This window comes from Amaranthus tricolor, chromosome 14 (genome assembly GCF_026212465.1).
Source record: "Amaranthus tricolor cultivar Red isolate AtriRed21 chromosome 14, ASM2621246v1, whole genome shotgun sequence".
Lineage (NCBI taxonomy): Eukaryota > Viridiplantae > Streptophyta > Magnoliopsida > Caryophyllales > Amaranthaceae > Amaranthus > Amaranthus tricolor.
This window is the reverse complement of record NC_080060.1, coordinates 17,099,798-17,117,297: the sequence shown is the minus strand read 5'-3', so window position 1 is coordinate 17,117,297 and position 17,500 is coordinate 17,099,798. Positions and strand designations below refer to the sequence as shown.

The window sequence follows — 17,500 nt, the reverse complement described above, 5'->3', positions numbered from 1 at the left end:
AAACCGCAGCATTTAAAATAGGCCATCTACTGCTATCACTAATGCTTGGGGTCAAAATCGCAGCATATTATGTCCAAAACACCGCAGCAAATGATGTTTTTTCCACTAGTGTACTCAAAATAAAAAAAAAAATAGCTTTCCCTCTTAAATCCTGTCTTAGTTTTTACAAAAATGGCCCCACTCAAAATAAAAAATAACATTCATTGGGGATGGCAATTGAGTCTGAATTTACCCTCTGACCCAATTCGATCAACTTAATCCGATTTGAGGCCGAGAAAAATAATATCTGATTCATAGAGGACCGGAGTTGGACCTCACAAAATATTCGATATTTCGACCTGATTCCGACTCCAATTCAACTCGATCAGACTCTGACTCAACTCAACCCAACTCAACTCGACTCCGAATTAAATAGAATTATAATACTCAAAGTGTTAAACGTAATGTTTTTGGAATCGAATGACTCAAGAATTTCGCAAAATTAAAAACTTGTAATTGCCAATGTATATTATTTAATTTAGCCATTTTTATAGCTAAAGAACACTTAAAACTCATTTAATATTTTAAAAAATTTTTTATTATTCAAAAAATACATGTATACTCTTATTTCGTTTCAATTTTTTTTTTATTTTTATGAATTGACAAACATGAAAAGATAAACACTAATCTTATAATCAATAATTTAACCCACCAAGTAGATATAGTTACAATGATCCTTATTAAATTTAGCAATGTAGTGATCTTGTAATAGGTTTATTAAACTATATTATATTGTAATAATTTTTTAAAGCCGTAATAATTTCATAACAATAATTTAAAAACTCAGTAGTTTTTACAATCAATAATTCCAAAATTATCAATTATGAACATCACTTCAGTCATTTATAAGACAGTAACATCAAATGAAACCAAGCCTCAATTGGTAGTCTAGATAAAAAAATAAATAAATAAATAAACAGCTCTAAGGTTGATAGATTTTCCATTAAAAATTTAAAACTCACAACTCCTACGTGTGCTACTCATGAAATAGTCATATTATGGTCAAAAGTCTCAATTTAATCATTAGAAAGCAAAAAATAAAAATTAGGGTCTATGGAAATAGTTGATTGGGTGAGCTAAGATTCAATTTAATATTTTTGTTGAGTATTTTTAGAATCGTGTAGAGACGATATAACCTTATAATTTTTTATACTTTTAAATCATTAGTATAATATAATAAGGATTAAGCTTTTTAATAATTAGAAATCCGTTGGAGGTCCGAAAGTTTGAATCGGAGCAAATTTAGAGTATGCATAATATAACTTCCCTAGTAGAGATAGATTGAAAAAATAATTCGACTTTTATCAGGAGCAAAGTCGGAGGGTCAATAATTCGGCCAAATCCGACCCATTACCATCCCTAACTTTTACTCATGAGTGTATCGGTTTGGGACTTTGGAGATACAAATACTTGGATGATTTTTAAAATGATAAAAGCAAGTGGCACACAAATGATCTCCACCATAAAACAAGATATGAAGCACATCCACTTATCTAATATCTTCAACTTAGCTTCTTATTGACAAGTGGCACATAAGTAGGACACAATTGGATAACATATAAGCAAATATAGCCAATGACTATCAACATTTAGATTTCCCCAATATCCCTACTTTTCATACTACTTCAATACTAACCTCACTGCTGCCGTTCATTCAAATCTTATTCTTTCCGGCCTCACAACAAGAAAAAAAAAAAGAGAAGCTTCATTCATTCTTCAAAAATGGCTTCCAATGCCATAATGAGCTGTGGAATCGTTGCTGCATTCCCTTCTACTCTTTCTTCTTCTAAATCTAAGTTTACAACTTCGTTACCTTTGGCTAATGTTTCCTGCAACGCTTCTTCTCGTTTCACCATGTCTGCTGAATGGATGCCGGGTCAACCCAGACCGCCCCATCTTGATGGATCTGCTCCTGGGTATTACTTTCTTGATTACTTTAGTGCTAAATTATAAACCAATTAGAATAATACTTCTATTATAGTGACACGAACACTCATTTTGCATATCTACTGAACCAACTCTCGCAATTCTAATTTCTAAATATTATTATAAATTAAAATAATTAAAATAATTAAAACCTTAATATCTCAATAATAAAACATCAACTAGCAAATATTTTAACTTAAAATAATAAATAATTGAGATTGTTTGATGGCCTTACTATTTTTTTATGGTACATATATGTTACTTAATTTAATATTATTAGAGCATTAATGGATGCCGGTCATGTGCCTAGATTTTCCGCACTATGTAGTCTATGATTATATAGCAAGTCAAATCTATATAATTAGTCTATTTTTATAATTAATAAATTTAAGATTATAAATAATTAATCTGAAGTTATAAATAATGACTCTAAGAATATAAAAAATAATAAGTGATTAAAATAATAAATATATATGAAGTCGATAGTGTAGAAATGATGTCACGGTCTTACGTAACAATTTGTGATGGCTATTAAGAAAAATTTGTTAATAATTATTGTTTGGAATTCATTTGAAAAGTCCTTTATATTGTTTGTTCTGCAGTGACTTTGGATTTGACCCACTTCGGCTTGGAGAAGTCCCAGAAAATCTAGAGAGGTTTAAAGAATCTGAGATCTATCATTGCAGATGGGCAATGCTTGCAGTTGTAAGTTGTCAACCTCTCTAATTATTATTGGGCAGTGTTTGGATTGAGGTTAAGTATGTTAAGGATTAAATAAAAGCTAAAGTAGGAAAACAAAATTAGTTAGAAAGAAGATTAAAAAATTTGATTGTTAAAGAGGTAGAGAAATTAATTAGAAAATAATAAAAAATGGATAAAATAACAATTAATTTCTTCATTTTGGTATAAATTTACCCTAGTAGAGGGTATGGGAAAACTTTTCTCCAACTCGGGGATATCATCCTTCTTCTTTATTTATCTTTTTTAGTTTACTCTTAATTTTATTTCTTTCAAAATTATTTTAATTTTTTCATTTGCACATATACTTACATTTATTTTAATAATTTAAGTTTTTTTTACTCCTTTAAATATTAACACTCAATCAAAGCGAAACGAGGCCTTATTGAGAATAAGACTATTAATTAAACCGGTCAATTAGATTTTGAAGCTATCTAATACATATTGAATTGCAGCCAGGAATCTTAGTCCCGGAAGCATTGGGATTAGGAAACTGGGTAAAAGCACAAGAATGGGCAGCAATTCCAGGAGGGCAAGCAACATACTTAGGAAACCCAGTTCCATGGGGTAACTTTCCTACTATTTTGGTCATTGAATTCCTTGCAATTGCCTTTGTTGAACACCAAAGAAGCATGGAGAAAGACACTGAGAAGAAGAAGTATCCTGGTGGTGCTTTTGACCCTTTGGGTTACTCTAAAGACCCCAAGAAGTTCGAGGAGTACAAGGTCAAAGAAATTAAAAATGGTAATTAATTCACCACCCTATATATTTTGTTTCATAACGTACACTCCAACAATTTTTTGTTTATGATTAAGTATTGGTTATAGAATCTCAATTTTTATATACGATTTTATGACTTTATGATTTTAAAATAGGTGAATGATCTAGATTTTAAGTAGAATCGTACAAACTTACCATGATTATAGATATGGGTGTTAAGGATCATAATATGTTCTATGTTCTTAGGACGATCTAACGAGTCTAAGGCATAAAAATAAAATCTTATATTTTAACTTTTAATTACATTAAATATAAGTTAAAAATACATTATCATTACAATATTAGAATTTGGGTACTTATTAATTTACAGTTTATGAATGATTAATAAAAGCACTACTTTTAAAATCAATTGAAAGATAAAATCATATACGATTGATAATCAATTATTTTATGGCATCTATGATGGTGTAGTGGATGTGAGGCGAATGATCACATTGTTTGATACAATTTTTTTTTAGAATCTATGTATAAATCTTAATGTTTTTGGTTGAGTAGGTCGTCTTGCAATGTTGGCTTTTGTTGGATTTTGCGTACAACAAACAGCATACCCAGGAACAGGTCCTTTGGAAAACTTAGCTACTCACTTGGCTGACCCATGGCACAACAACATTGGAGACATCATTATTCCAAGATCACTTATGCCTTGAATGTATCACGAATGATGATCAACAATAACCATACCTATTGTAAAAAATCCTTCCTTGTATAATCTTATTTGTATTACATATTAATGTTGTACTATTTAGGCTTTCTTTAATGCTAGAAGAATGTCTTTTGAAATACACAATTCTATTTTGGTGGTTGAACTTGTATAATTTCTTCTCTCAAATTTATTAGAGGATAATTCAAAATTTAAGGAAATATAAATATGATTAGCAGGGGCTGATGATTTTCTTTTTTTTTTCTTTCTATGTTTACTTAAAACCTACTCTCCGTGTATTTCTTTATTTCTCCTTAATAATTGGTTTTAGTTCTAAGCAAAATACAATGTTTTCAAGGAAATATACACCAACAAAATAATTAAACAAAATATCACATAACACTATTTTAAATTTCCGAACACGTGTTCGTTGATTCAATATAATTTTAATGGGGAAGAACTAAATCTCATATACGACGCGACTCTCTTTAAACAGAGAAAAGATGAAGTCGATCACATTCAACAATTCAAGTCAATTTACATATTTTTATTTTAAAAATGTTAGAGTATTGCTGTAAAATCAACCATCCCATCCATGATAAAATCAAGAAAACTTGATTATATATATATATATATATATATATATATATATATATATATATATATATATATATATATATATATATATATATATATATATATATATATATATATATGTGTATATATATATATATATATATATGTATATATATATATATGTATATATGTATATAAATATATATATATATGTATATAAATATATATATATATATATATATATATATATATATATATATATATATATATATATATATATATTATACATATATATATACATATACATATATATATACATATATATATATATATATATATATATATATATATATATATATATATATACATATATATATATATATATATATATATATATATATATATATATATATATATATTTACATACATATATATATATATATATATATATATATATATATATTTACATACATATATATATATATATATATATATATATATATATATATATATATATATATATATACACACACATACACACAAGTACGTGTTTGCCTTTGAGTGTCACTTAAAACCAAAATAATATAATATAAAAAGTATATAATACATTAGATTGTTTACATAATTCTAAATATATAATATTATAATTTAAGAACATAAAATACATACCACATCAATATTTTCTACTCCAACATTCTTGACGGCTTGTAAGATATCTTCCATAAATTTAAGAGTGTAGTAACCGAAATCAAGACCATTATCTTGTTGAAAGCACTAAGAGCTATTAGATGTTAGTGTCATAAAATCTTAAAAAACCTTTAAAACACAACTTAGCACGTAATTTCAAGCATATGACTATTTTTTAAATTCTAACCATTTCAAAATAATAATATATACTAATTAGTATTGTGTGCCAAGTTTTATGCCAAACAAACCAAGATTGAATTACTTTAAGCGAGTAAGTGCCAAAAAAGCTTAAAGAAAACATAAAAACGCAACTTAGCACGTAATTTCAAGCATATGATTATTGTTTTCAATTCTAACCATTTCAAAATAATAATATATATTAATTAGTGTTGTGTGCCAAGTTTCATGCCAAACAAACCAAGTTTGAATTACTTTAAGGTTGTTAGTGCCAAAAAAGCTTTAAAAGGCTAAAAAAACGCAACTTAGCACATAATTTCAAGCATATGACTATTTTTTCAATTCTAATCATTTGAAAACAATAATATATACTAATTTGTGTTGTGTGCCAAGTTTTATGCCAAACAAACCAAATTTAAACTACTTTAAGCGAGTAAGTGCCAAAAAAAGCTTATCAAACCTTTAAAAAGCAACTTAGCACGTAATTTCAAACATATGACTATTTTTTTCAATTCTAACCATTTCAAAACAATAATTTATACTAATTAGTGTTGTTGACCTTTACTGTTTTCCATTTCGGAAAGGTGGCTCTCGAACTGGATCCTATTTCTCCACACACTTTGTTCATTGTGCTACAATGCATGGGCAAATTATAGGTATTATATATCAAAATGCTAGTAATAATATGACCACGTGCATGGTATTAGTCATAGAACATTTATAATATTACACTTCAATGCAATTGGTAAAATTTATAAAATTACGCATTCAACAAGGCTTTAATCTTTTGTTGCGAGGCGGGCTTTGAGCTTTAAAAGAATCGAAGACGTGCATGGTATTAGTCATAGAACATATGACCACGAGCATCCAATGCATACTACAAACGCAAGTTTAAAATAACAAATTAGAGAACATGTGAAGTTAGATTAAAATCAAAAAATAAGTTCAATTTCAAAATAAAACCTACTCTTCAACATATGGAGCCATAATGAACATGTGTTTAGCTGCAAGTGAATTTTTCAAAGCACGCTCAATATATATTTTGACGTCGTATGCATCTAACACCCGCAATCGATTCTGGTCAAAACCATCAAAATTCTACTGGAGGTTCGAAACAATTCAGCTCATCAAAAGCCGCACTAAACTCACGATTAAGAAATTTTGTTAGTCGTTTGGTTATTTAAAAAATTAAACAATAAAGCCCAAAATGTAAGATAATAAACATCACTTCATGTAGACATGACTTCCCCAATATCACTCGGACCGATAATTACAAAGGGGTTTTCAGCAAAGCTGAATTAGTCCTTCTGTAGGGGTAGCATGACTGGATTCACCTCAGACATGCGAGATGCACATGTGTGCAGCCATTTGAAATTTAGAGAGAGATCTTTTTGCTCCTCATCTGTCAAAATTGTATTGGTTTCCATCGACTTTGAGATTTTTGAATCAGCTGACCTCTTTGATGAGTAAATGATCCCTTATTTAGAGCCCTTTGGACTCTTTTGCTATTTAAATTTATACAATTTAATTAGTTTAAGCATGCAATTAAAATAATAAAAATAAATAAAATACAAATAATTATTACCTTAGTAGTGAATCAGACCCAAACATATGACCATGTGACAAAATTACCTTAGGTGTCTGAAAGTTTCTCAAGGCTCCATTCTAGCATTGGAACTGGGTGTGAGAAATCTTCAAACCTCTTCATAATAGTTTCTACAGTCACACTTATCTGGCTACCTGTAACAGGCATAGAATGCATTGTTTGGCCTTCTCTGGTTGGTAGTGCAACACTATATGCAACCTCAGTTAAGTCGCCACCACTAGCCACACCTAACTGAGGCAGCAAAAGAGCACAAGGAGTCGCCTCCTGAAAATTGTGTCGTTTAGTACAATTAGTATCACATTATTAAAACACGTTGTAATTTAAATTAATAGGTGCATATATATTAAAAAACTATGTACCTTTACCACAGGCTTGGGTGTTAACTCAGGATTTTGAGCAACGGGGTTAATGAGCTTAGGTGTTGGATTTTGAGCTACGGGGGTAATGGGCTTCGGTGTTAGATTTTGAGCAACGAGGGTAATGGGATCGGGTGTTGGCTCAACCCGAACCTTAGGATCCCCATGTTGACTTTGTTGATCCGCGATAATGATATTTGTCAAGTCCACATTAGGGGGGTTCAAAAAACCGCTGCCCGATTGACCCGACTCGTTGACCCACATCTTAAATGGCGTGTGATTTTATTTAAAAAGTTTTAAAATACTGGTCGGGTACCCGACCAGTCTTAATCGGGTTCCATTGCAGGCAGTCTCTCATTTCTTCACTTCTTCATAGTGGACTCACTTTGTTTTATTCTCCTTAACCCTTGCTTCTTCATGTTCTCACTGTTTCTAAATTAGGGTTGTAAGGAGTACGTGAATCGTTTTCTTTCTTATTTTTAGATGTTCATCTTGTTTGTTTCTAGATTGTTCTTTATTTATTATTTTTTAAATGTTTTCGTTGTTTTTTCGATTCTCATGTTATCATTTTTTTGTTGTCTAAAAAATTCTACCTAAAAAATGCTAATAAATTCTACAAAAAATGACATTAATGAATTCGGGTACCCGGAAAAATCGGGCCGGGAGATGGGCCGTTAAAATAGGTACCCGACTAATCGGGTACCTAGCTTTCCGGGTACCCGATTATGAACATCCCTAGTCCACATGGGGTGTTCCCATTTTCTGCAAAAGGGCTGCAACTTTTTCGAGTACATCCTTCGTAATTTCCCTTTTGAGGGTCACTACTTCTTCAGGTGCCATCGTGCTTGATTGAGTAGCAACACACTCTTTGACAAAGGCCTTCTTTAACCCACGTGAACCCCTCCTTTTCCAACTACCCGCCCTTTATAATCTTTCCCTAAGACATTTGCAATGCATCAACATTGCTTTTATGGGTAAACTCCCCCGTTTACTATTTTTCCTTCCAGCTATCTGTTCAAAAAAAGTGACATAATAATTAGTTTATAGTAAATCAAAGCCAAAAAGTCAAAAACAAATCACGCATATAATTAATAATTTCAAAACTCACCACAGTATCAGCAACCTTCTTTGTTCTCGGATCAGTAATGGCAAATTTGCCACTTGAATCTCAGGAATAAAGTCCACAGTACCAATCTTGCACCCGATCTCTTGTAGGAGTCTTCACAGATGGAAAGGTAGTCGTAGATGAGGCCGTGGGGCTCAATTTCGGGTATAAGAGATGGTAAAACTTCCTTTTGTTTGCTGATTCAAAAGCTTTACCTCGCTTTTCCTAATTAATCAATAAAAATCAAAGGTCAAATATTAGTTTAATGATTGAATCAAAAGAAGTAAAATAAAATCCAGAGCTGATATAATGGAATACTTACAACTTCGGTGGGAGTAGTTTTTTTTGCAACAAATGCTTCCCATTCATTCTTAGATATACGATCGCATGTTTCATAGGACATCTCTGCAGGTGCTTGGGAAACATTTGATGAGTTTGCACCTTCGTTTCCCATTTTGACCTTTATGTTTCTAAGTGATCCAGCCAGTTACAAGCTTGGATTTGAAATCCCTAAATCTTTCAATAACAACTAAAAGAAAAACATTTTTTTCTCCTCATTGGATTCAATGTAGAAAAATTTCTACAAAAAAGAAAAATTATATTTATTAGTTACATATGTCAATTAAATTATTTTTAAAGAGAAATTAAATGAATACAAATAGTAAGTTGCTTACCACAGTATCATACCATAGAGAGTTCTTCAAACCCTCTGGAACCTCATTCCATGCTTACAATATGGAAATCTTACAAATATATATGCCAATTTGTTTTCCATATTGGCTACGTCATTTGCCACAAGTTTGACCCTATGCATTGTATTCCAAGTGATGGGTTCTGTGACTTTGAGGCTTTTCGTAAGCCCTTGGCATTTTCTCTTTTAGACAACATCTGGATGTTTTTAGTAGTGTTAGTGAGAACATCCATTGATACTATTTCCACCTCCGAGGGATATGGTGGGGCTTATTCAATGAATTTCTCATGTCTAACGAGAGGGTCATCATCACTTATGTTACCCCTCTTTTTGGAGTCATGATCATCACTTATGTCCTTCTCCATCCCAGGATCATAGTCCTTATCCTTATCACTATGATGCTCATTATTAGAAGTCTCCACCTTGAGAATAATTTTATCTCTGAAAAGGTGCATTATAGATGAGGACCTGAATGAAGCGAATAAAAGTATATTAGAACAACAAAGGAATGTAATTTCAAGCACATGACTTTAGTTTTCAATTCTAAGCATTTCAACACAATAATATATACCAAATAGTATTGTGTGCCAAGTTTCATGCCAAACAAACCAAGTTTGAACTACTTTAAGCGAGTAAGTGCTAAAAAAAGCTTAAAAAGGCTTAAAAAATGCAACTTAGCACGTAATTTCAAGCATATGACTATTTTTTTCAATTCTAACCATTTCAAAAAAATAATATATACTAATTAGTATTGTGTGCCAAGTTTCATACCAAACAAACCAAGATTTAACTACTTTAAGCGAGTGAGTGCCATAAAAGCTTAAATACATCATACCTTGTGAATCATCTAATTCAAATGTATTCATTTTGTGTGATCTACACGCATATAACCAACGTCTACATTATCTTCATCCATGGATTTTGGATTAATAAAGGGTGTGAAGTCTTCAAAAGCATCATATTCTTCTTCATCATCAACATCACCTATACTAAGGATACTTCTTTTTCCCGGTACTATAATAAAGCATTTTTTAGCAGATGAGTCTATAATGTAGAATACTTGCTTAGCTTGTGTGACTAGTATAAATGGCTCCCCACTATCATGCAAAAGAGTTAAGTCTACAATAGTGAATCCACAAGGGTGATCATTTTTTACGCTTCATACAGTGCTATCTACTTACTTGCATTTAAAAATACCAATAGTGAAACTAGAGTAGTCCAGTTCCCATATTTCATGTACCCGCCAGTAGTATAACAATTTAAGATGACGCCAAAATAGAAACACCACTATTCTGTAGATATGATGAATTCTAATCTTGACCCTCCGTCCAAAATGTAAACCCATTGAAATCATAACCCTCATATTTTATTAACATTTTAGCGAGGACTAAAAGTTAACCACTTAACACTTAAGATACACCCTTGAATTCTTCACATATACTCGATTATGAAACCAATTAATAAACATCTTATTATGCAACTACATCAATACCCGATCCTCTTTAGAAGGATATTTGCCACGCAATATATCAAAACGCTCATTCAAAAAAGGATGGACTTATGAAATATGATGCAACACATACAAGTGTGCTTGTAGAAGACTGTCTCGGGGAGGTGTGATTGATTTGGAGCCAATTGTTACTTTTTCCTCAAGTCTTCCTTCATATCGAGAGGTAGGAAGTTCAATAGGCTTTGCCATGGCCATATACTGAGCTATAAAGTTACCAATCTCATCGCTTACAGTGCCTTGAATTATCCCCTCGGGTTGTGCTGGATTCCTCAAGTTATTTTGTAAAACTCCCATATGTCTTTCAAAAGGATAACACCACCTTAAAAAAACTGGACCTAAAAGCTTAATTTCACGAACAATATGGAAAAAAAGTTGAACCATTATGTTAAAAAAAAAGGTGGAAAATACATCTCAAACTTGCATAAAGTTACAATCGCGTCGACTTGAAGAGCATCAAATTTAAAGGGATCAAGCATATCTCACATGTTTTGGAAGTATTCACGTATTGCAATTGGTAAGAACACTTGCATCATTACATGGAAATCATGAGATTTCATGCTTCCTAACTTCAACTCACTATTTACGGTCACAAATATTTTCATGTTGGATGAGTACCCAAGGAATCTTAATGCCATACAGAGACTCACAAAATGCCTGCTTATATTCCTTGGACAATGTTTAGCAAGTTGGAGCAAATAATTTTTAACATTACTCATCTTCTTCTTATTGCTCTTTCCCTTGTCACTACCACGTACTTCTTCAGCTCTTTTTCTTTTCTTACCCACTATAACTTGTGGCCACAACTCCAGACGAAGACCTTTAGATTCAAAGTAATCTCGCACGGCCTTAACATCCTTTGTCTTACCCGAAATGTTCATGAGCGTCCCGACTATGGCATTGCATACATTTTTCTCTATATGCATAACCTCAAGACAATGCCTAACCTTTAGATCTCTCCAATATAGAATGTAACAGCCCGAATCCTAATTACCTTTAATAAAATACTTAATGTGACACAACGAAAGACTTTTGACTAATTACTTGGGTTATTTAAACCTCAGACCAAAGGTCTAAGCAAACCAATTAGATTTTTATAAATAAATACTTCAATAAACTAATACCTGCAACACTCATAAATGCACTATCCCTCAAGGGAAAATTATTTAGAGTGACAACAAAAATTGTGTAGTATCAGCAACCACGGCTGACTAGTACACCAAACAATGAAACCTTTATAGCACCCAAAAGGGACTCCAGATTGCACTTAGGACTTCACATAAATTAGAGCAGATAGTGGGAATCGATTCAGCTACTAAGTAGAGTATAGAAACATGCCAACAATTTTACAAGTATAGAAATATGTGCATTTCAATGAGTAATATGCAAAAATAAGTGCATTAAAAAAAATAATATGCAAGGTGTTTTATGTAATATAAGAGATTCATTTTTATGTTAAATTTATATATTTAACTTTTGGTCCTTCTGCTTGATTACTAGGGCGTAATTTACAAACAGTTTTGCTTGAGTACTAGGGTGTGGAATCCAAATATTTATTAAATGAATGCAACACAAATGATCTTTGCTTGATGTATGTAAGGGCCTGTAAGGATGAGGTATACCAAAACCCCAGCTTAGTAGGAGTCGTCACTCCTCCAGTGCAATGTTGCTCGAGCCACATGTCAGGTTAAATAACCTTACTATGTTCGTCGTATTTTACGTGCTGGAAAACACGTCCCACATTTTTTACATGCCGGAAGCATGGTTCAGCATTTCCTTACTATCAAGCCTTTTTATAATCATGTTACTGTTTTCAGATAAATGCAACATTACAATAGCACATACATTATAAACAAAATTATAACAATTTATATATAGGTCCATAAGTCAATTCCAACTTAATACTAAGGTTTACACTACCCTTACAACTATAACAACTTGTTTGATAAGTTTAAACAATTTTTAGCAAAGTCATTTTTGTACCTTTCGGAATCTATGGACACATGAATAAGATTGTACAAAACATTTTGAAGAAATGCCAATTGAATATTAATCTAGACATCTGTGTTGTCGTAAACACTGGTCATATTCCTCATTCTGAACTCGAACAAAGAAGATATGGCCAAAACATGAATTGACTGAAAACTGAAAACTACCTTGTCGTGGGTTGCGATTTTGGCACATTTGGATAAACTCAACATCCCAAATTCGAATCAATATTCACACACAATCAAACCAACATAAAACTTAATCTAAACTTAGACTTACAATGAAACTTAATCAAATACTTGATATAATTTTGCTTAAATAATTTTATTGCAATCAAAATCACAACATTATGACTTAACTTGATCAAAGGTCCAATTTGGATTTTATATCAAGTTATTCCACACCTTTTAAATACTTTAAAGAGAATTATTGGTTAGAGTTTTACCCAAAATAGCAATTCCAAGAAAAGCTTTGAAAAAGAAACCACATGTATGTACTTGAAAATGACCATGGATGAGTTCCTCATAAATTTGGTTTACTCCAGACCAAAATAAAGTCGAACCTCCACTTTAATGCATCCAATAAACCCAATAAAAAGCTTAGACGAGCTAGAAAACAAGATTATAAGATTAACCAATTAATTCCAAAGCTTTTGATCCCCATTTATAAATTTCGTAATGGTTTCAGGACACCTCATTACTAAAACAAGCATCACTTACTCGTACGGAATCAAAATGGGACGATCAAGTGGCTATACGACTGCGACTTGGAGCTCCACAAATTATGTGATGACACAAAAATCCAAAATGAAAATAAATGTACTGAAATTCGCAAGACAGAAATATCAGTTTCTAAACTGAAATTTGATAACATAATTTCCCCAATTCGAATTTAACTTGATACTAACCCAATTATCGATTGAACTCCAATTCACTTGAAGAAATATAAATACTAATAAATAACCCCAATGATTTGATTAAAAGATTATCCAATTGAAATCCAAACTTGAACAATAGTTATCCATTGTCTTAACTTCCAACTCGATTTTAAGCTCACCTTGTTAGTATTTTAGGCATAACGCTTTCAAACGAACTCGTTTTGAGGTGATTCAAGTGGCCACGCGACTCGAAGCTCTACAAGTCATATGCAGATACCAAGACCCAGAAACAATCAGCACAGTTCCGAAAATTACAAAATAGAATGTTCAGATTTTGAACTGAAATTTCAAAACTCCAAAATACTCAATTTGATACTAGAAATCAAATGACCCACATAACCAATAATAATAAACACTACCAAGAACTCAATTTTTAATTGAACCCATAGGCTCAACTTAAATTCAATTTAATGCTTAAATTTGAATTACCCAAATAGATAATATAAATAACCCAAATTGAAGAAGAATAAAGTTAATACCTAACTCTACTTGATTTCTATTACCCAACAAACATTTAGTACCAAATAAAACTTGATTTGGAGAAGATGAACTCAAAACCTCCAAGCAGCTGAAACTTTGAGATTGGATTGAGGAGTAAGAAATTTTAATGGTGTTTTGTGGAAGTGGCGTGAGGCCGTAGAGGATGCAAATGGAGTTTTTGCTTTTCACAACTTGTTTTGTTTCCTTTTTTATTTCTTCTAATTTCTTCTACTCATCTTATTATGCATGACTCATAGAAAATGGGTTGACTGACATATAACCCATACCGTGTCAACCTAATTCCAATCTTGTTGGCACATCTGACTTGTCCCAACTATACCGTACTACACTAATTGTATAATTTATTCTATATTACGTTATACGTTTGAGGAAATTAAATATTGCAAGTTAATAAAATAGTCCCATAATTTTCACTTTATTCAAACATCACTTTAAATAAAATAAAGAAAAGTTTATATACGAGTCAAAATAAATAATAATAATAATAAATTATCATTTCTAAAATAATATTACTCGGATCAACTTGACTCAAATCCCAGTTAAACTTAATTAGTACTATAATTAAGTTGTAATAAAATAATGGTTGTTTTATTCTCCTCAACTTGAAATAATTTCTTCCCCGAAATTAAAATACATATCATAAATAATTTCAAACACTCCTCAACTTAAAGAGTACTAAAATTAAGTTGTATCATAATAATGACTATTAAATGGAAGCTTCCAAAAGATTGATTCTTTTTTCCATAGTCGGTTTTCACCCCCTTGCACTTGCCCTGTTTTACCAAATATAGTTTCAACTCTCTTAACCTGTTCGTAAACTTCATAACCGGTCAATGGTCGACAAGCTACACGGTCCTCAACCTCCCCGTTGAACATCATTTTCTTCTTACGATATTGGTGATTTCGTGGGAGTAACTTTCGATGGTGCATGAATAAATGTTTGCACTTAGGAATCCACGTGGATTCCGCATGTTATCGATACATATTGGGCATACTTTCTTCCCTTTGTTCTTATACCCTAATAAGTTGTCATATGCCAAATAATCATTAACGGTGCATAAAAGGATTGCACATAACGTAAACTCCTCATTAGCATATGCATCAAACACGGAAACCCCTTCATCCCACACTTTCTCAAATCCTCAACGAGAGGTGCAAGATATACATTTATGTCATTTCCAGGTTGTTTAGGACTCGAGATAAGAAGCAAAAGTATAACCAATGAGGCAAATTATAGATAACTAACAGTACTGGCCAAGTACTATGTTGAGGACTAAGATTGTCAAATGGGTATATTCCATTCATACACTGTAACATCTCGCAATAACTCGGATCGTTTGAAAAGAGAAGACGACCTTTTTAAAGAAAGGTAAATATAGTCCGAGTCAAACCAGGATGTTAGAAGGCAGTTATAAAACGGATTTGAAATCAAGGAAAACTTGCGGATCGATTTCCATTAGTGTTATTATAAATTACTAGATATAAGAAATTCTTAGCAGCGGACAAGAACGAAAAAATTAAATCTATTTATTACAACTTGAGAACGAAATCGCCTCATCTTATCAAGACTTCTGTATCCTTAACGATTTATTTCTCCAAGGGACAATCCTCACTCCCCAGACCTGCAACTTAACTTACTGCCGATCATTGCCCAGAAAGGAAACAACATCATCGCAGGGTCGTTAAGACCAAAAGTACACGTCAGCAAACGTCGCATACCAATTGATTAGATACAACACAAGAAAGATTTAATAGCTGTCGATTTCAGAAAATACGCTTCGATCACACTAACTAAGAATAATCAATTTCATGTAAAGGTTAGTCAGCCATACTGCTGTACTATCCAGCCATACTACCGGTACAACTCCAATCTCCATAAGTGAGACATTACATTAGGGGAAGCTAATCCCTAAGCAAGTCTCTACCATAGACACTCGCCTTACTTCGGTGCCTATGGTTAAGTATGCATACCCCCGCAGTGGCTCATAATGCCCCCATATACCGCGAGTAATTCATTTCCACCAATTGACGTCATACTACGTCCACTTTAAGGTTAGTGAGGTCATACTACCTCTGCTTATCAAAACAATGTATCAAAATTATTTATCCGGAAAGATAACAATATTTATACTATATATCCATATTTACTTTTGTTTACCATTATTATATGATACATCGGACTAAATGCGAACTTCGCTGCGTGTACATACTTTAAGCAACATAACCAACTCTCAAGCGTCCTATTCAATTCCCGGTCACGAATCGACTTCCTACAAGGTTCAATCGTATTCGGGAAATAAGCACACATACACACTTTCCTCAAATCAACCATAACACACGCATACAGTTACAACCACACCTAGAATACCACACACATCATGAACATCCATCACATACTATAACATGGTAAACGCACAAAACAGGACAGCATACATAATCTGTCCAGAAACTCAATCTAAAACTGTCAAACTGAAAATCCGACTTCACCGTTGCGTCCGGAAGGCGTCAAAACCCCCGGGTACTAATTTTCATAATTCATAATGTACTCTAAGTATTTTTAACCTATTTTCAAGCCAAAAAGTATCCCAAAAACAGATTTTTTTTAACATTTTTCTAACCCTACGGGATTCACCAAAATTTCATCAACAAATGAATTCCAAATGGTACATTGCCTATTAAATATCAATGACCAAATTTATATAATTCTTATGAACCATCTTTGAGATTAAATTCATTGTTCAACAATAATTTCTTTAACCACACACATTTTTTTTACATGAACATTCATTTTTATATATAAATTTCAAAATCACCCATCACACAAACCAATCCTATTCTTCACATATATGTATATGTAAAAACTCTAAAAAGAAACATTCTTCATCAATTTAGTTAGAAAAATACATCCCAAAATCATACATGAAATTTTAAATTCTTAAATTAAACATGAATTATAAGATAAACATATAATAATCATAGAATTTTAAATTAAAACTTAAGAATCAACATATATTAAGAATTACAATTACAATTGTAAAGGAAAACACCTAATGATCAAGTGTAATGGAGTTAGGAATGTGGATTAGGAGGAATTTTGAAAGGATATGTTTTTTTTTTGTCCTTGGAAACTTTAGAAATGAAAGGATGTCAAAATGAAAATGATTAAGGAATTAAGAAGGGTTAATTATATGGGATTAATGCCTTGATCCTTCATTACCCTAAGGGAGTTACAAGCTCCACCAAGA

At 31.9% G+C, this 17,500-nt stretch overlaps 1 protein-coding gene and 1 long non-coding RNA gene across 4 annotated transcripts; one reads left to right on the top strand and one right to left on the bottom strand.

Moving 5' to 3' along the window:
- The first annotated feature begins 1,186 nt into the window (after nt 1–1,186).
- Nucleotides 1,187–4,367, top strand: LOC130799465 (chlorophyll a-b binding protein 6, chloroplastic). Its single transcript, XM_057662559.1, has 4 exons — nt 1,187–1,955; nt 2,568–2,670; nt 3,159–3,447; nt 3,979–4,367. Exons 1-4 carry the CDS (start codon nt 1,762–1,764, stop codon nt 4,128–4,130), a joined length of 738 nt encoding a protein of 245 aa, XP_057518542.1. The 5' UTR covers nt 1,187–1,761; the 3' UTR covers nt 4,131–4,367.
- A 978-nt stretch (nt 4,368–5,345) lies between these two features.
- Nucleotides 5,346–14,461, bottom strand: LOC130799464 (uncharacterized). 3 transcript variants are annotated; one of them, XR_009039265.1, is made up of 7 exons: nt 10,157–14,461; nt 9,305–9,789; nt 8,953–9,210; nt 8,634–8,855; nt 7,529–8,536; nt 6,531–7,433; nt 5,346–6,440 (listed from the first exon to the last, which is right to left on the bottom strand). It is a non-coding gene; the product is annotated as an uncharacterized LOC130799464 (long non-coding RNA). The 3 variants fall into 3 exon arrangements; XR_009039267.1 differs by having other exon boundaries at nt 10,905–14,461; XR_009039266.1 differs by having other exon boundaries at nt 13,263–14,461.
- Between the last annotated feature and the right edge of the window lie 3,039 nt (nt 14,462–17,500).